The 24,350-nt window shown below is 39.9% G+C and overlaps 3 protein-coding genes across 8 annotated transcripts in view; 2 read left to right on the plus strand and 1 right to left on the minus strand.

Annotated features, from left to right (window-relative positions):
* LOC122776381 (receptor-type tyrosine-protein phosphatase zeta-like) overlaps window positions 1-24,350 on the plus strand; it is a 940,026-nt gene that overhangs the window by 658,356 nt on the left and 257,320 nt on the right. The window lies entirely within an intron of this gene.
* LOC122776396 lies at window positions 1,249-18,271 on the plus strand. Of its 2 annotated transcripts, XM_044036919.1 has the most exons (3): window positions 1,249-1,283; window positions 4,924-6,884; window positions 17,962-18,271. In XM_044036919.1, the coding sequence occupies exons 2-3, from the start codon at window positions 4,933-4,935 to the stop codon at window positions 18,080-18,082; spliced, it is 2,073 nt and encodes a 690-aa protein (XP_043892854.1). In that variant the 5' UTR covers window positions 1,249-1,283; window positions 4,924-4,932; the 3' UTR covers window positions 18,083-18,271. The 2 variants fall into 2 exon arrangements, with proteins under 2 accessions (XP_043892854.1, XP_043892853.1); XM_044036918.1 differs by lacking the exon at window positions 17,962-18,271 and having other exon boundaries at window positions 4,924-7,194.
* Window positions 20,013-23,927, minus strand: LOC122776416. Of its 2 annotated transcripts, none has more exons than XM_044036946.1 (4): window positions 23,768-23,927; window positions 22,605-22,649; window positions 20,897-21,405; window positions 20,013-20,811 (listed from the first exon to the last, which is right to left on the minus strand). In XM_044036946.1, the coding sequence occupies exons 2-4, from the start codon at window positions 22,622-22,624 to the stop codon at window positions 20,300-20,302; spliced, it is 1,041 nt and encodes a 346-aa protein (XP_043892881.1). In that variant the 5' UTR covers window positions 22,625-22,649; window positions 23,768-23,927; the 3' UTR covers window positions 20,013-20,299. The 2 variants fall into 2 exon arrangements, with proteins under 2 accessions (XP_043892881.1, XP_043892879.1); XM_044036944.1 differs by having other exon boundaries at window positions 23,764-23,927.

The following is a 24,350-nucleotide window of genomic DNA, read 5'->3' on the forward strand; positions in this document are numbered from 1 at the left end:
TTACATTTAAACGGAGGTGGCCATGCGCATGCGCATGCAGTCGGAAAAGAAAAAAACATCCAATAGTTGCAGCTTCTCGTGTTGCCATGGTGGACCATCCCAACAGAGCCAGTAGGGGGGAAAATGACTGGAGTCACATGATTTCCAAGAAGACGTTTAACTTCAAGTCAGCTCTCCACCTGAGAGGACACTGTACATACTGCCCTTATCTGACTTTGAGCCCCTGCCCCTCTATAATCATGTGCACGCCCCTGGAGCATGCGGTATACAAGAGAAGATCACCCTTTACTATTCCTGCAATTCTTCCTATCTCTGTCACAGCCGCATAGACAATAAAGATAAAGGTAATGAATAACTAATGTGCATTTTCACATCTGTGAATGTACAATATAGAAAAATATCGACACGATGGGAAAATAGAATATACATTATCATAAAGTTACCAGACCTTAATATTTACAGTGCACATGTTATTTACATATTTACACACGAGATATTGTTACGTACTTTTGTGAAATGTACACCATATTGCATCGTCATATAGACAGTGGGGTGGGGGTCAATCGTCCCCCTCTTGTGCCCTAATGGATAATGCACTGTGTAAAAAAAGTGCCCTCTTGATTCACAAGATGCACAATAAAGTATCCTCTAGAGAGGTAAAAACATAAGGAAGTGCCATTCATCATTCATCTGTCTTTCATCTGTGGCCTCTAAAGCAAAATATACATTAAAAAAATGGGTTGTTTCTAAAGGAGTGTCTTTATGCCCTTGCAACTTTGGTTCCTGTGGATGTCCTTAGAGGAAATAATATTCAGTGCACTATAGAAAATGTCCATTTCAGTCATAGAAAGTGATGCTATGCTGTAAAGGATGTCCCTGTAAACCTGTGTGAGAATGAGATTGAGAATAATTATATACTAGTGGCGTCTGTACAAGCCGTTGCATATTAGATGATTATGTGGATGTGGTCTTCTTTCTTTTTTTCTTTAGTCTTCCTTCACCTGTTTCTTAAATGTCAGACAACTTCTCAGCAGTCTTACTTTCGTTTGATTGATCTGTCCGTTGTTACATGGTCGACAGTAGGGAGAAAGAGAAAGGAAAAAACTGGAGTCACGTGATTCTCAGAAAACGCCTGACTTTCTCAGCTCTTTCCAGCTGGGAGGAGACTGTTTTTTCATGTCCCCCGCCCTCCTCCAGAGGGCAATAAATACCCATCCTCTCACAGTTACTGTGTTCACTTCACTCCTGATCGTCCTCATTCAGAAGCGAGTTTGACCACTGAGGTAAGAAAACGGAGAGAATAACTGTAACGTGATTAACTGCAGTGAAGTTAGTTTTAAGTTGCATATTATACAGACATTCGCTCCGGTTAAACATCTTCTTCGCTCCGGTTAAACCAAAAATAAAAATGTTGGATATTTAAAGCAGAGACATTGTTGTTAAAGCTTTTGAGAAAAAAAATATAAACAGATTTTAAATGTTAAAAAGGTCTATCTCATGCAGCCAGTGTAGTAACATGATTGATGTCAATTGATCACATGACCTGGAAGCTATTAAATCTCTTAATATTTTTTATTCATTCTTATGTATAAATATTGGCATTTCAAGGTTCAAGGTTTTTTCAAGGCCATTTGTGCTTAAACAGATAGTCAAGGCACATTGGAAATATTGTGCGGGTTCTACGAGTCAGTTGTAGTAGACAGAAACACAAACTTAAGTATAAATATAAAAGTAAACCTCAAATTAAAATCTATACAGAGTATAAAAAATATTAAGAAAATGTAGAGGATGTAGAAAAAAAAACAATACAGATATACAGCACCCTTTTATGTGTATATATGTATATATATATATATACATGTATATATATACATACATACACATATACATACGCATATATACATATATATACACATACATACATATATATACATGCACATACACATATATGCACATATATATTGATGGATTGCAGTATTGCACTGGGATGTATTGCACATTTATCAGGAATATTGCACATGGTTAAGGTGAGGTAGTGTCTGGTTATTTTACAGAGAGTTCAGTGGTTTTGATTTGCCATCAGTCTGACTGTGGCTGGGAAAAAGATGTTAAAAAAGCGAGTTCTGTGTGTTATGATGCTGTCCGCTCTGCTGTGCTTCAGGTTGTACTTGCAGCGTTTGTGTTTGAGCAGAGAGTGAGCGGGGTGGAGTGAGTCTCTGATGATTCCCTCTGCTCTTTTCCTACAACGCTGCGTATACATGGAGTCCATGGTAGGAGGTTTTGTCCCAATAATCCTCTCCGCAGTCTTTATGACTCTCTGCAGAGCCTTCTTCTCTGCCTGTGTGGTGTTTCCGTACCAGACAATGATGCCTGTGGTGAGGATGCTCTCTATCAGTCCTCTGTAGGCCAGGGTGAGAGGGCGGTGGTTCAGTCCAACTTCACGATCAGTCTGCCTGGATGGATAGTGTTAAATGCAGAGCTGTAGTCCAGGAAGAGCATCCTGGCATACGCTCTGCTGCTCTCTAGGTGTTGCAGGGTGTGGTGAAGAGCTAATGCTACCGCGTCGTCCACTGATCAGTTGGGGCTGTAGGCGAACTGGAGGGGGTCGACAGTGTCTGGAACCATGTTGTTGATGTGGGTGAGGACTAATTTTTCCAGGCACTTCATGGCGACTGGTGTGAGTGCCACTGGCCTGAAGTCATTTAGGGTGGGTGTGTCCGGTCTTTTAGGGACTGGTATGATGGTGGAGGTTTTGAAGATACAGGGGACTACAGCCTGAGATAGTGATGTGTTGAAGATATCGGTATACACACCGGCCAGTTGTTCTCCACAGGCCTTCAGTACTCTGGGAGGCACTCCTTCGGGTCCCACCGCTTTGTGGGGGTTCACCTTCTTCAGAGCCTTCAGGACCAGTGTGTGTGTGTGTGTGTGTCACCTGGAAGGCAGTGTCCGTGGGGTCACAGGGGGGTTTTGAGGGCATTTTAGCTCAAAAGTTTCATGTAATTTTTATTTGTAAATATTAACATCTTAGCTCAATAGCTTCCAGGTCATGTGATCAATTGACTTGATTCAGTGTGGGATCATAGTACTCCACTCGCTTGTTTTTTGCATTTAAAATCTGTTCATATCCATAGCTTTAACCACAATATCTCTGCTTTAAATATCCCACATTTTTAATTTTTGAAAACAGGAAGTTGGTACACGATGTAGCCGTCTTCTATCTCCGTGTGTTTACTATAAAGTCTGCAATACGGGTGCACTTGTTGGAGTGGCTTGCTCGGGAACCATGGATGTATTATAAGCGCTGTTGCCAACTGCTCAGTAAGGACAGTTTCTACTGGCTGTCCTAAAAGTCGCTAGAAGTCGCTAAATTATGTCATCGCCTAATTTGCATAATCGACAATTTGCCTGATATAACCGCATGTGCGCCGTGACACAGTACAGATATCATGTGTCAGATGCAGTGATTTATTTTTGAGTGAGACTGAGTGAAGAAACGTTTACATTTAAACGGAGGTGGCCATGCGCATGAGCGATTCATAAGCAGCCTGGACGCGGAGTGATGAGGGTCTCCTCTCTGCTCTGACCACAGGCTGGGACTGCTGCGGACGCTACTGTGAGACTGACCGCCTATATTTTCAATTCTTTTAGTTTCATTTTTGAAAAAACCTTCCTAAAGTGCATTAAAAGCCCAGAAAAATCTTATTTCCTCAGAGTGACGTCACAGCTGTGTACGAGCACAGCAAAGCGCGGTCATGTGCCGTCTCGGGAACGGCGCTAATGTCGGGGAACCATAGACAAAGACGTTGTCGCCTCATTGAGCAGGTTGAGCCGTTGCTGCCTTACGTCAGCGCGTCCGCCATATTGGATGTGGCAGATCTGCCCGTAAACTTCATAAAGCGCCTTACTACAAAGTGCTTTAAGTTAATGCCTCTTATTCACCCATTCACACACACACACTAATATATTTGGGAAACAAATAGGCACCAAAAACAACTATGTCATGAACATATATGTTCATCAATGTGAATATAAAAACGATTAATCACACGCACATACATACACACACACACACACACACAGACTGCAATTATATAGCTTTATAGATATGTATGTTCATCAATGCTCCCTGTGTAGATATACAATATGTGTGTATATATGTTCATCAATGTGAAGCCCCTCCCTGTGTGTGTGTGTGTGTTTTTACATACATACATATCATTTTATTAGTTATTCTTATCAGACAAATGTGTGCTTATTATGTTATCTTTCATGATTATGACTAATTTCAAGTCATTAGGTCACATGACCTGGAAGCTATTGAGCTAAAATACTACTATTTACATTAAAAATGAAAAATAAAATGACGTCAGATATCTGTAATTCAGTTTTTAAGCGTAAGACTCAAAATTACTTACGCCATTTATGTGTATGGGGTTTGTCATTATAGATATATAGATAATACATATAGATAATTCAGTTGTGGATTAGATTAGATTGGACGAGATTAGACTTGATTCCACACTGGGGAATTACACATGGTGCAGCAGCCATAGGACAGAGATCACACAAGATTAAAATGCAACACAATATAATTAGAACACAATTGTAGTGCAAAGTATATAAGATATACAAAAAGGTAAAAAAAAAAGATAAACGATAAAATCCTTCAAATATTCAAACATTGAAAATAGTAATCAACCAATAGAAAATTATATTGACATTCTGAAACTTAATTCAAGATATCTAAAAAGGATATAATGACATGACTTGATAATGACATGTTTCAGCTGCTTATAATTCCAAATTTACAAATGTGCATGATGTGGGATGTTATTATGTTATTTAACCAGCTATAAAGAGGCCTGAAAGCATTTTGATAGAGGTGAATAATTGTCTGTTTTTTCCTTTTTCTTTCAACAGTTTTACATCATGGCCAACAAAATTGCTGAGACCACTCAAAGTCTTTCAACCGCAGCAGAGATGCGTGAAACTACCAAGCTGCTGATGCAGCCCAAAGCAAATTGGGAGGAGTATCTGACTCCTGCTCCACTATCTATTGCTATCTTGGGAGAACTTGTCTTCATTTCCTCCAATGACGACTTCTCCATTAACAAGAATCCTCCAGCAGGGGGCTTCAAGCACATAAAGTACCCAGACTCCTTCAGGGCCTGTCTCATGCAAATCTGTAACTCAGGCTGGGAGGCATTTAATGACGCTCACAATGGCATGGATAGGATCCGCCTTCACACTGGCACAATACCCAATTATATTAAGACGTCAGTCGACATTCTTTTCAATGCCAGTGATAAAGTTATTGAAACTCTCCTGCCAGATCAACTCGAAAACATTCGTTCTATTGCTGATGACTGTGTGGAACAAGCAACCATGGTTGAGAAGAGGTATTCTGATGTCATCGGTTTAATAGGGGAGTTGTTGGAGGCCTGTGTCAATGCTGAGCACTTTTATGGAGAAGAGCTGAAAGAAGTGAAGAAGAAAATAAAGGAAAACAAAATGAGGGAACAGACTGCCAGAATGCAAAATGATCAGACCAAGAAAGCAATGCAGGCCATGGCAAAGCAGATGGAAGAAGCACAAGATGCTTACAAGCAATCCATGGACTCTCTTCCCTCTGGATTTGAAGTGATTGGCCTGAATTTTGTTGATGGTATACAATCAAGTGTGGTAGGAATGATGAATGGAATGGTTAATCTGGTGGGTGGTAATGTCAATCCATCAAATGCATCATCAGAAGATCATACTCATGAGAGTGGGGATGCATGTGCTGATGAGAATTGTGATGCAATTTCACAAATCAATGCCAGCTGCACGTCTGGAGAGATCCTGAGTCTTGCAACATGTTTCGATGAATATGTCAGTGAAAGTGATATAGACTGGAAAAAACTGTATGATGAGAAGAGCAAAAGCACAAACACTGCATGGAACAAGGACCAATTCACACGACTCTTAAAACAACTGGATCAGATCCCAAAGGGCCCTCAATGCAAGGATGCTCTTTCACTCTGTGAAACAGGTATCGAGATCTGCGAAGACCTGGCAACATATAACCCAGGTAAGAAGTGGGACATCAAGTCAACTGTAAAGCTGTTGGGGAGCATTAATAAGTTGAAGAATGCTGCTCACAAATTTGATTCAAAGGCCAAGAAAACTTTAGGTACCCCAGCTCTTGCTGCCAAAGGACCAATGAAATACAAATCAGAGAAGACCAGTTCAGCAAATCAACGCAAGTTAGCCGGTCAGGTAGCAGTTGAAAATGCCCGTTTCCAAATTGAGCAGACCAGAGCAGAACTCAAAAACACACGAGAGTCATATGAAAAGGCTGTTGAGAACATGGAGAAGAAAGAACAGGAGCTGAATGCTGTACTGATTGAACTGCAAAGCTGTGAAATCAAAGAGATTAGCTTTGACCAAACCATCAAAATGCTGGTCAAGGGTCTTGATGCCATGGGAAGAGTACAAGAGCAGTGGAAGAAGATGGTGCGCTTCTTCCAAATGATCTCCAACATCATCCAAATCAGCCTCAACAAAACACTGACAAACTTTGTCAAAACATCTGATTCAGCAATGAAGCTAAACTACAATGAAAAGCTCTATACAAAAGACCTCCTGTACATGCAGGCATTTCAAGCCTCAAATGTTGCCAGCCTGGTCCACATGATCTCATCCACCTACACTGAAGTGTCTAACGAGTACCTGATGGACAGAGTGAGCAGCCTGGGCAAACTCATGGCCATGGATAAAGAGAAACCAGAGTTTCTTATAGAGCGTCAGAAGCTGCAAAGCTCCTGCACAGCAGCTCAAAAAGGTATTCTGAGGCTAGTCCTGAAGAACAAGAGAGAATTTGAGAACAAGACCAATGCCAGGATGGCAAAAATAGAGAATGGATTGAAAGCAGTTCTACCAGAAGCTTCAGCTGAAGAAACTCAGCGAATCAAGGAAAATGTTCAGGAAGGCTACGGAGAAGAAACACAGAATTACTACTAACTGATGTTATTCATTCAAGTTATTCATGTTTCTTGTTTGTTTGTTTTATTTGGAATCAGAGAAAAACATGACTTGTCACATCAAATCTATTAAGAAGTAACTCTTTATTGCTTAAGTATAGTCACACACAGTTTATTGTTAATATCCAGTTGTTTTTAACTTGCTGAATGCTTTGCACCTGCTTAATTTGCTACAATATACACAATACATGTTGCTTAACAACCACACTGTATTGTGATTAATTAACCTGGGTCTTCTTGCAGCGAGAAGACCCAGGTTCGAGCCCCGGTTGGAACAAGGGCCTTTCTGCATGGAGTTTGCATGTTCTCCCCGTGTGTGTGTGGGTTCTCTCCGGGTTCTCCGGCTTCCTCCCACAGTCCAAAAACATGCAATGTGGGGATTAGGTAAATTGGACACTCTAAATTGACCATAGGAGTGAGTGTGAGAGTGAATGGTTGTTTGTCTCTATCTGTGTGTGTGGCCCTGCAATGGACTGGCGAACTGTCCAGGGTGTACCCCGCCTATCGCCCGATGTAGCTGAGATTGGCACAGCACCCCCCGGGACCCTCTGGTGGAGGATAAAGTGGTAGATGATGACTGATGACTGACATGTATCACAAGTTGACTTAAAGCATCAACTACTATAGGATATTATTGGCTATAGCAGTTCTGTATGTGTCCATTTGAATTAAATACAGTAAAATCATTTCAGTGTGTGGTGGTTGATGCATGCGTGCCTATGTGTGTGTGTGTGTGTGTGCGTATGTGTCCAGTTAATGAACATGACATCTGATGCGAATACTGACAGAGCAGACATAACATGACTTTTGTGATTTGCAGTTCTTTATAATGTCCAATATCTGTTTAAGGGACATTTTTCAGTTATTTCTGTCATGTTATATTCCTGTTGGAGGGACATACTGTAACATGCCCTTTGTGATTTTCTTCTGTCAAATATATTAAGACCTACATTTAAAGTGAATCCGAGTAAAATAAACAATTCTATGGGAAGAAATGGCCTTTGATTAAAAGAGTTCATGTATGTTTTCATTGTCTATTTGTATGTTGAATATCTGACATATAAGTGAGTGGGGAATATTAATTATGTATGATTAGCCAAAATGGCAAACCAAAAGGTCATACGTATGTACGTGCTGCCTCACCTCCACCTCCATTTGTAAGATCAATAACATTGGCAATGAGTAAGTTGCTACTGAAAAAAATGTCAAGGTTGGTGAAGAAAATATTATTTTCTTCTATAGTTATATTTATTTTACAGATTCTGTTACAGAGACTGTTGTTTAAGTATGTTTTCATTACGCTGCCAGCAGGGGGCAGAGTCAGTAAAAATGACTGCCAGCCAAGTAGTGGAATTGTTAGTTTTTTTTAGTTGTTTAAGTAGGTCAAGTAGGTCCAGCTGAAGACCCGCAGACAAGTAGGAACAGACCCCTAAGCATGCTGGGAAGTCCAGTTCTCCGTTAGAAGCGGTTTTGTTGCGGTGAAAATAGCTTGTTTTTCTCAAAAACAAAGGTATGACAACATTTCTGGTCGTATTTCTTGAAAGTGAGTTGTTGTTTTGCTCTTATTTTGCGGCTGGATCGGTGAGTTTTGATAATGTGATATAAATCACACACATTTATACACACGCGTGGGGACACAGGGTGAGCGCCACTGTAACGAGTCGGTGTTTGGCTCGATTTGTGCTATTGTTACAGTGCATTGTTCAGGACAACGTCACACTGCCTCAAACGGAATGTGATTGTAAAGAGCTCATTGCCTTTTCAGTCCACTGTCAAAACCGTAAGTACACATACAACTGAAAAACAGTGTAAATGTAAATGTAAAAAAAATGTAATGGAATAAAAGGTCATCTCGTCTATGACATCTACACTACGAATAACAGTTCAGTCACCACACGTAACATGTAATGTAATGCCCAAATGTTTTATTTTGATAGAAAATGATTTCATTTGTACAGAAAAACTGTGAAACATCTCAGTAATTCAGAAAAAACGAGCACTTATATGTAAGATTAACAACAAACAGCATTAAAGGACTGACCGTGAGATAAATGGAACTCGTTAATGTATAATAATTAACATTACACATTTGTCTTAACTACAGAATGCTTGATACATTAAATTCAGTCATCTTAAAACAAGGCCGTTTAATAGTTATATGGCCACATTTAACATAAGTGAACATTGAAAACAGCAGGTATGTACCAACCAAGACCATTTAAAGTGTTAAAAATTAGTAAATAAAAATTTCAAAATCAGCTGATGGGGAGCAAGTGAGGACGAGGAAAGCACTGGAGTGTTTCTATTTTGGGGTTCTGGTGATTTGAAATGATTGTAATTAGAGCTGAAACAATTAATCGATTCCTAAATTAATCTATTTTGGTATCGGGTGGAGCTTTTTTTCATGATTAAAACAATATTTCTGATTGTTTAAGCTTTTTAAATGTGAATATTTACTCAATTTCTTTGCTCTGGATAACAAATCATTAAATAATTTTGGTTTGTAGAAAAAAAAAGACATTTGAGAACATGATCGTTTCCAGGTCTGACGAACACGATCAACATTTTTTAAGGTTCTCTGATATTTTATGGACCAAACAATGAATTGAATAATCGAGAAAATAATCGTTAGTTGCAGCTCTAATTGTAAACAGGAAGGGGGGTCTGGGATCCTCCCCCAGAAAATTATGAATTTGGTAGATGTGATTTCCTATATTCAGGTGCATTTTTGAGATGGCCAGCTGGAGAAGGGCAATACCTAAACATGTTCAGATTCATAGCCTTTTGCTTTTTCACTTATTGAGGTAGTGACTTGGGCTCGGGCTTCAGGGCGCCTTGTCCTCTTTGGCCCGGTAGGCTCATTCAGTAATCCATCCCTACTCACATTCATTAATTTAATCATGTCACTTGTTTAAGTTATTTAATATGTTTAAAGAAAAAAAAAACACTCTATTGAACTACACAGCTGCTTAGTTTGCCTATGCCTCGGGCCGGCCCTGCTCAGTAGACAGTTGCATACAGGCATCTCTAGATTTTACAGAGAGCAGTCGGAAAAGAAAAAAACACCCCTTCTCGTGTTGCCATGGTGGACCATCCCAACAGAGCCAGTAGGGGGAAAAAAAACTGGAGTCACATGATTTCCAAGAAGACGTTTGACTTCAAGTCAGCTCTCCACCTGAGAGGACTATGTACATACTGCCCTTTTCTGACTTTGAGCCCCTGCCCCTCTATAATCATGTGCAGGCCCTGGAGCATGCAGCGTACAAGAGAAGATCACCCTTTACTATTCCTGCAATTCTTCCTATCTGTGTCACAGCCGCATAGACAATAAAGATAAAGGTAATGTGGGAAATAACTGGTTTTCTTCTTGTTTCCTGTAATGTTCTAAGACAACAATTAACAGTCAAGCTGTGAATGAATGCTGGGGTGATTATATGATAGGGAAAGGTCACCAGGAAAGGTCAACATAAGGGTTGCACATAATGGCATCTGTTAGGGTTAACATTAGATAACATCTACTAGGGTCATAAACATTAAGTTTGGTGTCTGTTCTTGTTTTACTTTGATGTTTGTGTATAAGTGGTGAAGCTTTTTGGAGGAAGGGGAGAGACCATTTTAGACCGTCCTTGGTGACAGTGTCTCTCCTCCATGCAAAAATCCATGCATGCAGTAAAGACATGATTTACTCAACACTGATGACTCAAGAATTTCTATCACATTTTGGCGACGAGGATGGGATGGACGCTCCAATGCTCAGGGCCTGGGTTCTGACTGAAGGTTATTACTGGTAAGGAAAAATTCCGCTCCACAAAGGAGGACAGGAATCCGCCTGATGTCAGAAACGGGTGCTGACCAGCGGACGCTCCATCTTTTAAAAAAGTGAGTACAGTGTTTTTTAAATCATGTTCAGGTAGACAGTTGTAATTCCTTTGTGGTAGACTGTCGAGATATTCTATAACTCCTGTGTGGTTGAATATCGAGGTCCGGTGTAATTCCTTTGTGGTAACCGAGATCGTCTCCATATAATTCCTGTGTGGTTTGGAGACTAGCTTCATTTAATTCCTGTGTGGTATTGAAGCTCTGAATTAAAATAAAAATAAATAAATAAAAAAAAAAAATTCAGCCAATAAGTAACAACAGTAAGTTGAATATACGGTGCCAGATTTCGAAAGAAACTGTAAGACATGGTATTCTTCTACTAAGTGAAAATTGAGCATAGAAATTAGAAGAAGAGCAAACGTTAACAAAAAAAAAAAAAAAAAAAAAAAGTTTTAAAATTAAGATTTCTTTTAAAGTCGACATATATTTATACAATTGGGACTTAACAATTGGGAGTAAAATTTTAATTTGGACTATGTGTTGTCTTGTATTGTTTTGTGTTATTCTGTGAGAAGAAGAGCAAAAAGAGTTTTTTAAGAAAAAAGGTGTTAAGATTAAGATTTATTTTAAAGTCGACATATAAATTTAAAATTGGAACTGAGTAAAATTTTGAAATTTGGTTTATGTGTTGTGTGTTGTTCTATGTATGTATTGACATAAGTTCAGTCTTTAGAGCTTGTGTTGAAGAGGAAAAGCTATTTTTGATATGGGGTCATTGCAGGCTGTGAAGTTTGTTTGAGTTTTTTATTTTTTAGTTGAAGTTATTATAGCATGAGCCTTAAGCTATTAACATATTAAGTAAATTAAAAAGAGAAATGGGGTAAAAGTGTTGTTGAAGATGTTCCACTCTGGCACCATCTGACCGAGGAAGTGTTTCCTATAATAGGCACATTAAGTACTCATTGTTTGAAAAGGTGTAGGGTATTGTTAGAGGAGAGAAAGGAAAAGAAAGTAAAGAAGAAGGTAGATTGGCAAGTTTTGAGAAATGGGAAAGAGAAGCAGCTCTGAGGGAAGAAAAATCTGTTGCAGGATGAATGTTAACACAGGAGATAGGAGAAGAAGGTGGTAAAAAGAGGGCAAGACAGAGACGTAGGGCCAGAGAAGTGAATCTGCCTCCTCCATATGTTCTCCCCGTGTCTGCACCCCCTCCTCCCCCAGAGACACAAGCAGCAGGACAATCACCTACAGCTGAATCCCAAAAGGGCTCTGAAGAGGAGAAGGAGGAGAAGCCACAGCTGTACCCTGATCTGTAAACCCTTCCAACATCTATAAGAAAAAACAAAGGGACTGATATAACGACTCAACCAGCTAACATTGCTTTTCCCAGACATGTTTCCTCTCCATTAGCAGCTTCTTTTGACTACTGGCTCAGGAGTCAAGGGGACAAAGGAAACGTGCACCAGATGCCTATGTTGACATTCCCAAATCCACAGCCACGGCCAACGGATGAAGAGGAGGTAGAAGCTGTGTGTCGGAGGTGTTTTAAACTCAGATGGGCCAACATCTGATCGGCCAACTGGTCGACATCCCCAGCCATTGAATCAGTGCGGTTCAACGACATGATGGTCAACTTGGCTGAAGCTGTGCATGCTGCTTTCCCCTTAAGAGTGTGTTGGTCAGAGATCCACAACATAAAAACAAAAGGAGGGTGAGTTAGCAGCTGACTACCACACTCGCATGGAAACTGTTTTTGCAGCTCACTCCGGCATCGACGCTGACAATGAGGCATACGATCACCTTAGCCTCAAGGATCGTGTCATGGCTACATGTGGTGGATGGGAAACTGGACAATATCGAATATCTGGACACAGGTTCTGCACGCTGAACGAAATAAGGTTTTACTTTCAACAGATCGTTAAATAAACAATTTGGTCCCTGGGATGAAATGATTGTTCATGTGTGTATCCCTGTGCTAATTGTGTTTTGTATAACTTTTTGTTGTTGTTGTACTTTTTTGTGCGCACTCACTTGTATGCAAGCTTCTGTGTATAGGTGTATAGGGGGAGTACTTGGAGGTGACAGAACACCATTGTATGTGAAAGTACCTTGTGAACAAAGTAAAGATTGTGAATTGAATGTGTGTCACATTTCAGAATAGGCCTCAGGGAACCCATATAGTGAGATAATTCAGATGAAGAGATAGTATGAATAGAATTGTTTTGTTTTGATGTTTTGTTTTGTGTTTTGTTTTTGTTTGGTGTTGTTCTATTTTTCTCTTGTTATATTCTGATATTCTAATTGTTTAACCTATACTAATATGTTTGCTGTGTGTAGTCATAGAAAGAGGTAGTTGATGAGACCATGTGATTTCCCAAAAATATGTTGACACTTTGTGTCAAAAGGGAGGAATGTGGGAAATAACTGGTTTTCTTCTTGTTTCCTGTAATGTTCTAAGACAACAATTAACAGTCAAGCTGTGAATGAATGCTGGGGTGATTATATGATAGGGAAAGGTCACCAGGAAAGGTCAACATAAGGGTTGCACATAATGGCATCTGTTAGGGTTAACATTAGATAACATCTACTAGGGTCATAAACATTAAGTTTGGTGTCTGTTCTTGTTTTACTTTGATGTTTGTGTATAAGTGGTGAAGCTTTTTGGAGGAAGGGGAGAGACCATTTTAGACCGTCCTTGGTGACAGTGTCTCTCCTCCATGCAAAAATCCATGCATGCAGTAAAGACATGATTTACTCAACACTGATGACTCAAGAATTTCTATCACAGTAATGAATAACTAACGTGCATTTTCACATCTGTGAATGTACAATATAGAAAAATATTGACACTATGGTAAAATAGAATATACATTATCATAAAGTTACCAGACCTTAATATTTACAGTGTACATGATATTTACAAAGTTATACAGTTATTATTGTTACATACTTTTGTGAAATGTACACCATATTGCATCGTCACATAGACAGTGGGGTGGGGGTCAATCGTCCCCCTCTTGTGCCCTAATGGATAATGCACTGTGTAAAAACGTGCCCTCTTGATTCACAAGATGCACAATAAAGTATCCTCTAGAGAGGTAAAAACATAAGGAAGTGCCATTCATCATTCATCTGCCATTCACCTGTGGCCTCTAAAGCAAAATATACATTTAAAAAATGGGTTGTTTCTAAAGGAGTGTCTTTATGCCCTTGCAACTTTGGTTCCTGTAGATGTCCTTAGAGGAAATAATATTCAGTGCACTATAGAAAATGTCCATCTCAGTCATAGAAAGTGATGCTATGCTGTAAAGGATGTCCCTGTAAACCTGTGTGAGAATGAGATTGAGAATACTTATATACTAGTGGCGCCTGTACACGCCGTTGCATATTAGATGATTATGTGGATGTGGTCTTCTTTCTTTTTTTATTTAGTCTTCCTTCACCTGTTCCTTAAATGTCATTCAACTTCTCAGCCGTTTTTGATCTGGTGGCGCGGCGGTGCTGATTGGTCGGTCCGTTGTTACATGGTCGATAGTCGGGGGGAAAAAGAGAAAGGTAAAACTGGAGTCACGTGGTTTCTCAGAAAACCCCTGACTTCCTCAGCTCTTTCCAGCTGGGAGGAGACTGTTTTGTCATGTCCCCCGCCCTCCTCCAGAGGGCAATAAAAACCCATCCTCTCACAGTTACTGCTTTCACTTGTGCTGCTGATCATCCTCATTCATAAGCGAGTTCGACCACTGAGGTAAGAAAACGGAGAGAATAACTGCAGTGAAGTTAGTTTTAAGGTGGATATTATACAGACATTCGCTCCGGATAAACGTCTTTTAAGCTCTGGTTAAATCAAAAATAAAAATGTTGGATATTTAAAGCTGAGACATTGTGGTTAAAGCTTTTGAGAAAAAAATATAAACAGATTTTAAATGTAAAAACAAGGTCTATCTCATGCAGCCAGTGTAGTAACATGATTGATGTCAATTGATCACATGACCTGGAAGCTATTAAATCTCTAAATATTTATTTATTCATTCTTATGTATAAATATTCAGTGTGGGATCATAGTACTCCACTGGCTTGTTTTTTGCATTTAAAATCTGTTCATATCCATAGCTTTAACCACAATATCTCTGCTTTAAATATCCCACATTTTTAATTTTTGAAAACAGGAAGTTGGTACACGATGTAGCCGTCTTCTATCTCCGTGTGTTTACTGTAAAGTCTGCAATACGGGTGCACTTGTTGGAGTGGCTTGGAACCATGGATGTATTATAAGCACTGTTGCCAACTCAGTAAGTCCTAAAAGTCGCTAGAAGTGGCTAAATGACGTCATCGCCTAATTTGCATAATCGACCATTTGCCTGATATAACCGCATGTGCGCCGTGACACAGTACAGATATCATGTGTCAGATGCAGTGATTTATTTTTGAGTGAGACTGAGTGATGAGGGTCTCCTCTCTGCTCTGACCACAGGCTGGGACTGTTGCGGACGCTACTGTGAGACTGACCGCCTGCGAGTGCTTTGGGAGGGTATCCCGGCAGCACCCGCTGCTTGTTGAGCACAGTAACTGCAGAGTGATACCTGCTTTCACACGAGAGTCTGCAAACACCACAAAAGTTGCTAGATGTGTCCTTAGTCGCTTTAGACAAAAAAAGTCGCTAGGAGGCGTTGGAAAGTCGCCAGAAGTCGCCAAGTTGGCAAAGAACTGGATAGAGCACCGCCCCCTCTGCCTTGAAGACAAGTTTGTCATGGTGGCCACTTCCGTGTACTGCAACAAAAAATACTCACGGGCCCAGAAAGCAATTTTCCCATAGACCACAATAGTAAAAGAGACGCCTATAAAACTGTTCACAGGACACCTCGAGACATGTACATAGGCATGTATAGATCTTTATATTCTATATTTTTAATTCACGGAGTTTCATATTTGAAGGCCATAAAAAGCCCAGAAAAATCTTATTTCTCAGAGTGGCGTCACAGCTGTGTACGGGCACAGCAAAGCACTGTCATGTGGCGTCGTGGGAACAGTGCTACTGTCAGGGAAGTGTACGATGTGAAAACTTTACGAAAAATGTGAATAAATGAAGGCAATTAAGAGTTTTCTTTTACATTTTCTAATGAGCCGAGCAAGTCGAGAACGCGGACAGCTCGTTCACATAGCTGAAAGGCATCATGGGGGGGTAACACTGCTGCGCATGCTCATAATCTCCACAATTTGGATAGAAATGTGGAAGTCAGAAACTTTTTTGGTCCATAGAGTCCATAGAAACCAGAGGGGCGGTGCTCTGTCCAGTTCTTATAATACATCCATCAAATTTAAAAACTTCGCTGCAGTCCTATACTGCTGTGGGACTAAAGTAAAGTAAAGGATTTGAAAGTGGGTCCGCTGCAACACAATATAATTAGAACACAATTGTAGTGCAAAGTATATAAGATATACAAAAAGGTAAAAAAAAAAGATAAACGATAAAATCCTTCAAATATTCAAACACTGAAAATAGTAATCAACCAATAGAAAATGATATCGATATTCTGAAACTTAATTCAAGATATCTAAAAAGGATATAATGACATGACTTGATAATGACATGTTTCAGCTGTTTATAATTCCGAATTTACAAATGTGCATGATGTGGGATGTTATTTTTAACCAGCTATAAAGAGGCCTGAAAGCATTTTGATAGAGGTGAATAATTGTCTGTTTTTTCCTTTTTCTTTCAACAGTTTTACATCATGGCCAACAAAATTGCTGAGACCACTCAAAGTCTTTCAACCGCAGCAGAGATGCGTGAAACTACCAAGCTGCTGATGCAGCCCAAAGTAAATTGGGAGGAGTATCTGACTCTTGCTCCACTATCTATTGCTATCTTGGGAGAACTTGTCTTCATTTCCTCCAATGACGACTTCTCCATTAACAAGAATCCTCCAGCAGGGGGCTTCAAGCACATAAAGTACCCAGACTCCTTCAGGGCCTGTCTCATGCAAATCTGTAACTCAGGCTGGGAGGCATTTAATGACGCGCACAATGGCATGGATAGGATCCGCCTTCACACTGGCAAAATACCCAATTATATTAAGACAACAGTCTACATTCTTTTCAATGCCAGTGATAAAGTTATTGAAACTCTCCTGCCAGATCAACTCGAAAACATTTGTTCTATTGCTGATGACTGTGTGGAACAAGCAACCATGGTTGAGAAGAGGTATTCTGATGTCTTCAGTTTAATAGAGAGAGTGGGGGATGCATGTGCTGATGAGAATTGTGATGCAATTTCACAAATCAATGCCAGCTGCACGTCTGTAGAGATTCTGAATCTTGCAATGGGTTTCTATGAATATGTCAGTGAAAGTGATATAGACTGGAAAAAACTGTATGATGAGAAGAGCAAAAGCACAAACACTGCATGTAACAAGGAGTTATGTACCCCAGCTCTTGCTGCCAAAGGACCAATGAAATACAAATCAGAGAAGACCAGTTCAGCAAATCAACGCAAGTTAGCCGGTCAGGTAGCAGTTGAAAATGCCCGTTTCCAAATTGAGCAGACCAGAGCAGAACTCAAAAACACACGAGAGTCATATGGAAAGGCTGTTGAGAACATAGAGAAGAAAAAGCAGGAGCTGAATGCTATACTGATTGAACTGCAAAGCTGTGAAATCAAAGAGATTAGCTTTGACCAAACCATCAAAATGCTGGTCAAGGGTCTTGATGCCATGGAAAGAGTACAAGAGCAGTGGAAGAAGATGGTGCGCTTCTTCCAAATGATCTCCAACATCATCCAAATCAGCCTCAACAAAACACTGAAAAACTTTGTCAAAACATCTGATTCAGTAATGAAGCTAGACTACAATGAAAAGCTCCATTCAAAAGACCTCCTGTACATGCAGGCATTTCAAGCCTCAAATGTTGCCAGCCTGGTCCACATGATCTCATCCACCTACACTGAAGTGTCTAACGAGTACCTGATGGACAGAGTGAGCAGCCTGGGCAAACTCATGGCCATGGATAAAGAGAAACCAGAGTTTCTTTCAGAGCGTCAGAAGCTGCAAAGCTCCTACAGGGCAGCTCAAGAAGGTATTCTGAGGCGAGTCCTGAAGAACAAGAGCGAATTTGAGACCAATGCCAGGATGGCAAAAATAGAGAATGGATTGAAAGCAGTTCTACCAGAGGCTTCAGCTGAAGAAACTCGGCGAATCAAGGAAAATGTTCAGGAAGGCTACGGAGAAGAAACACAGAATTACTGCTAACTGATGTTATTCATTCAAGTTATTCATGTTTCTTGTTTGTTTGTTTTATTTGGAATCAGAGAAAAACATGACTTGTCACATTAAATCTATTAAAAAGTAACTCTTTATTGCTTAAGTATAGTCACACACAGTTTATTGTTAATATCCAGTTGTTTTTAACTTGCTGAATGCTTTGCACCTGCTTAATTTGCTACAATATACACAATACATGTTGCTTAACAACCACACTGTATTGTGATTAATTAACCTGGGTCTTCTTGCAGCGAGAAGACCCAGGTTCGAGCCCCGGTTGGAACAAGGGCCTTTCTGCATGGAGTTTGCATGTTCTCCCCGTGTGTGCGTGGGTTCTCTCCGGGTTCTCCGGCTTCCTCCCACAGTCCAAAAACATGCAATGTGGGGATTAGGTAAATTGGACACTCTAAATTGACCATAGGAGTGAGTGTGAGAGTGAATGGTTGTTTGTCTCTATCTGTGTGTGTGGCCCTGCAATGGACTGGCGAACTGTCCAGGGTGTACCCCGCCTATCGCCCGATGTAGCTGAGATTGGCACAGCACCCCCCGGGACCCTCTGGTGGAGGATAAAGCGGTAGATGATGACTGATGACTGACATGTATCACAAGTTGACTTAAAGCATCAACTACTATAGGATATTATTGGCTATAGCAGTTCTGTATGTGTCCATTTGAATTAAATACAGTAAAATCATTTCAGTGTGTGGTGGTTGATGCATGCGTGCCTATGTGTGTGTGTGTGTGTGTGCGTATGTGTCCAGTTAATGAACATGACATCTGATGCGAATACTGACAGAGCAGACATAACATGACTTTTGTGATTTGCAGTTCTTTATAATGTCCAATATCTGTTTAAGGGACATTTTTCAGTTATTTCTGTCATGTTATATTCCTGTTGGAGGGACATACTGTAACATGCCCTTTGTGATTTTCTTCTGTCAAATATATTAAGACCTACATTTAAAGTGAATCCGAGTAAAATAAACAATTCTATGGGAAGAAATGCCCTTTGATTAAAAGAGTTCATGTATGTTTTCATTGTCTATTTGTATGTTGAATATCTGACATATAAGTGAGTGGGGAATATTAATTATGTATGATTAGCCAAAATGGCAAACCAAAAGGTCATACGTATGTACGTGCTGCCTCACCTCCACCTCCATTTGTAAGATCAATAACATTGGCAATGAGTAAGTTGCTACTGAAAAAAATGTCAAGGTTGGTGAAGAAAATATTATTTTCTTCTATAGTTATATTTATTTTACAGATTCTGTTACAGAGACTGTTGTTTAAGTATGTTCATGTTCATTACGCTGCCAGCAGGGGGCAGAGTCAGTAAAAATGACTGCCAGCCAAGTAGTGGAATTGTTAGTTTTTTTCAGTTGTTTAAGTAGGTCAAGTAGGTCCAGCTGAAGACCCGCAGACAAGTAGGAACAGACCCCTAAGCATGCTGGGAAGTCCAGTTCTCCGTTAGAAGCGGTTTTGTTGCGGTGAAAATAGCTTGTTTTTCTCAAAAACAAAGGTAAGACAACATTTCTGGTCGTATTTCTTGAAAGTGAGTTGTTGTTTTGCTCTTATTTTGCGGCTGGATCGGTGAGTTTTGATAATGTGATATAAATCACACACATTTATAACACACGCGTGGGGACACATGGTGAGCGCCACTGTTACGAGTCGGTGTTTGGCTCGATTTGTGCTATTGTTACAGTGCATTGTTCAGGACAACGTCACACTGCCTCAAACGGAATGTGATTGTAAAGAGCTCATTGCCTTTTCAGTCCACTGTCAAAACCGTAAGTACACATACAACTGAAAAACAGTGTAAATGTAAATGTAAAAAAAATGTAATAAAATAAAAGGTCATCTCGTCTATGACATCTACACTACAAATAACAGCTCAGTCACCACACGTAACATGTAATGTAATGCCCAAATGTTTTATTTTGATAGAAAATGATTTCATTTGTACAGAAAAACTGTGAAACATCTCAGTAATTCAGAAAAAAATAGCACTTATATATGCAAGATTATATGCAAGATTAAATAATTTTGTTTTTTTGTAGAAAAAAAAAACATTTGAGAACATGATCGTTTCCAGGTCTGACGAACACGATCAACATTTTTTAAGGTTCTCTGATATTTTATGGACCAAACAATGAATTGAATAATCGAGAAAATAATCGTTAGTTGCAGCTCTAATTGTAATTAGTAGTAATCGTCATAACCTAAACTCCTTTTAGAGTCAACAAGCTGCTTGAGTTTTCTCTGGTTTATTTTCATGTCACACATCAAGGAATGGATGCCCTCTGTGTGCAGCAGCTCATCTCCAGTGATGCGACTCAGTGCTGTTGTCATCTCCTCAAATACCTGAATCACAGGCTCCAGCACAATCGTGCATCGGGTCTGCACCTCTGCCACACTCCCCACCACACACAGCTGTCCCAGCTGATGGACAGCGTGTCTAATTTTCTCCTGAACATCAGCAACAAACTCTCGCTTCACAGACACAGACCGCAGTTTGTCCTCTGTCTCGCTTATCTGTCTGTCGGCCTTATCGATGTCACACTCGGCTTGGTCGATCCTGGAACTGTACTCTGTCACTTTATCAGAGTAGTTGTCCACCTGTGATTTACACCTGTCCACCTCCTCAGTAGCTCTGTCAACAGCGGCATTGGCCTCATTCCACTCCGCAATAGAAACACCAATAATAATACCCCCTGAAAACAGACAACACAGATTAATCAATGTTGGCAGTGTGAACTGCCTTAAAATAACCCAACATTTAGAGCTGTGTTCACTTACCTGCAATCCACCCTGCAATTGGGATAACAAGTAAACCAGCGCCAACAGCGCCAGCTATCTCTGCCGCATCTCTCCTTCTTCTCATGTTCTCTCTGGTGTCTTTTGCTGACTGCAGGTTTCTTTTCTCCACCTTCAGACTTTCACGGTAACTCTCTAGATTGGATCTGTGTGACTTGAGTGTCATTCTCAAGTCATTTAACCGGCTCATTGTCTGGCTTTTCTGATTTGCTAAACGACTCAGCTCTGCAGTGAGATGCTCGGTCTCTCCGTCTATGCGTCGGCGCTCAGTGTTTGCGATGTACTGGGACTCCTGCAACTGCTGATTCATCTTCTTAATCTGCTGTCTGATGGCATAAAAATGCTGGCTTCTGGAATTGAGGATGACGCCTGGTTCAAAGCACAGGAGCATCTCTGAGACATGGTTGAAGGAACGGAGCCCTTTCATCAGTGGTCTGATCACATCTTGGGCTACTTGCCTCAATTGGTGGCGATACTGCAGCTCCACAGCCCTGTAAGTGTGAAAGAGTTCATGTGTGGAAACTGAATAGACAGATTAACTGAGTAAATAACACTCCATCATAATGTTAAAGTATTTCTGTTTGTGTAGTGTTTTCTGGGAATGAAACGCAAAGTAGTCTGTATGGTTCCCCGTCTGTCATTGGACCCAGTGGGTGGGGCTTTCAGGTAGACGAGACAGTGATCTGATCCGGGACATCACCTTTATTCCAGTATTACATGAAATATTCACTTAATCACAAAACTAATTAACTGGTACAACAGAAAAAAACAATAAATTCTACTATTACTTATACAACTCCGTTTAAACAAAATATATTTATAATATGTTTGTTTTACATCAGATAGAATATACCAGATTTTTGGGAGGTTTTGGCTGATTTACAGCTTAAATCAACAGATTTTGAGGGGCAGGAGAACTGTGATTCAGGACTTCGAACTGTGGAGGGCAGCGTTTAGCCTCTTGGTGTATGGTCTGATGGATTTAATAGGAGAAGAAGGGAAACCCATGCATTGTGTGGACTAGACAGTCTCATTTCAACAGCGCATGAATTCCGTCTCCTCCTGAGTGTGCAGCCGAGGGAGAAGATGACTCCGTCGTAACTCATGCACTGTTGAAACTTCACAGGATCCTGGGATGGGCTCATTAATCTTCAATGTAACACATGATGGCAGCAGCAAAATGAACTCAGAAGTCTAAAGAAACATCTTGTCTGCCAATTTAAAGAAAAATGCAACCAAACTGATTGGGAGATCCTTCATCATGCAGCAAGATAACGACCCCAAGCATGCAAAGGAGTTCATCAGGGGCAAGAAGTGGAAGGTTTTAGACTGGCCAAGTCGATCTCCCCACTAGAACCCTATAGAGCACGCATTTTACCTGCTAATGAGGAGACTGAAGGGAGTAAACCCCCAAAACAAACAACTCAAAGAGGCTGTGGTGAAAGCCTGGAAGAGCATCTTTCCACATGAGAAATGGTGGGTTCAAACAAATAGTGCAATCTTCTATGTTGTGTATTAGATCCAAATGTAAATACCTAGAAGTAAAAGCTGAAACGTTAATCTTTTGTCTCATATTCATCTTTTGATGTCAAACCCAAATGTTTTCAGTCTACAGCAAAATACTATAGGAGGGGAATCATTTGAGATTGATGAACACAGACGTCACATGCATAGATAAATGAGCTTATACCTGTCGGGACGGTAGACCATTGAAAAAATCCTGAATAGTTCATTCCTGCAAGACAAAAATAATAACATGTTAATAACAAATTCATTTTTTCCACTTTTGTACCTACAATAGTTTATTCCGTTGCCATCTGAACAGGGAGACATAGCCCTCTGGTGGGCATTGGAGTTATTGCACTGTGCCCTCAGACTGAATTATTTTATTTATTTTTATCATTTAATTATCTTGTATTCCTTTTGTTGGTATATTTTTTAAACCTAATCCTATTTATTCACTTACCTTTATAAGCTTTCAATCATTTTATTTATTTTTACTCATTTGACCTATTTTAAAACTTTAAATCTTTAACTTTTCATTTATTTTCTGCTGGTTTTTCGACAATTTGTAATAGTTTTTGGAATTTTGAACTTTCTTACAATTCTGTCTTTGTGTTGTGTTTTGAGTATTGCCTTTAACGGTCTTCTTTCGTGTGATTCATTAACAATAACAAAAGGGGGCTCATCATTTTCATCTTTTGAATATATAATTATTTTTAGACAAACAGGTGACAATAGTTTATTCATAAACAATCTCGCCATACATGTATTCACAATGTTCTATTAAAAAAATAAAAACGTTAAGATGCACTACAGTTATTTCGCCAGCAGGTGGCACCTGTCTGTCAAGTTTACAACTTCAGCAGGAGTTCTTCGTCCTGTCTCAACTCGTGAGCTCCGTTTCGAGAGCGTTAACATAACAATGGAGTATCGTGGTGGGCTTTTAATTTCGTGGAGAAACGCCGAGTCTCCTGAGTCTGTCTTTTTTGATTATTGCTGCAACATAACTCCCGTGTCTGTGCTCTGATTCAGCGTGATGCAATTACTACTTTCACTTTCACATTTACTGCCAACAACAGCCGCGTATTCTTGTCGTGTCTGCTGGGAATGTATTGTCGTATACTTGAGGGGACACTCCACATGTGCACATACCCATTTACTCCAATAATCATTGATAATTATGCCACATAATCAACAATGCCTTTAATTTGTTTTAGTTTTTTTGTCTGCTATGAACCCCGGCTGCTTTTTAAACTGCCCCCTTATAAGTGCATCCATTGACAGCAAAATTCAAATTCGTCTTCAGTTCAAAATGCAGCATTAAATGAATCATTCTTATTTCTCACCTGCCTTCAGCCATTGCTCTGCATGTGGAGGTTCATCAGGAGAGAATGCAGTGGAGGTGTGAGGATGGAGAGGGGAGATAGGGGTGGCTACAGAGGCACAGCCCACTCCTCTTTATCCCTCCTCCTGCTTGAGTGCTTATTTGAAGGCACAGGCTTCTTCTCAGAAGTCACGTGACATTTATATATATATATACAGTATATATATATATATACATATATATATATATACATATATATATATACATATATATATATACTGTATATATATATATATATATATATATATATATATATATAGCGGCTCAAAGTCAGTAAAGAGATGTGTCTTGTGTGTGCATGCGTCTTGGCTTTCCTTTTTACAGCCTGCCTCTTTGCCTCTGTTAGCAGTCTTTTATTTGTCCTGCCCTCTTCACGATCCCTGTCAGCATGTTTCGTTTGCTTCACCAATATTGTAATATTATTACAAACAGGGACACTTCCCATCAAGTTGACAACTACATTAAATGTACACTTTTTTTTCCCAAGATGTCAAGACTGACTCCATTAGTCCTCCTCCCTGTCCAATCTGAGGTATGACAGTCACATTT

The sequence above is a fragment of the Solea senegalensis genome, linkage group LG10 (assembly GCF_019176455.1).
Source record: "Solea senegalensis isolate Sse05_10M linkage group LG10, IFAPA_SoseM_1, whole genome shotgun sequence".
Lineage (NCBI taxonomy): Eukaryota > Metazoa > Chordata > Actinopteri > Pleuronectiformes > Soleidae > Solea > Solea senegalensis.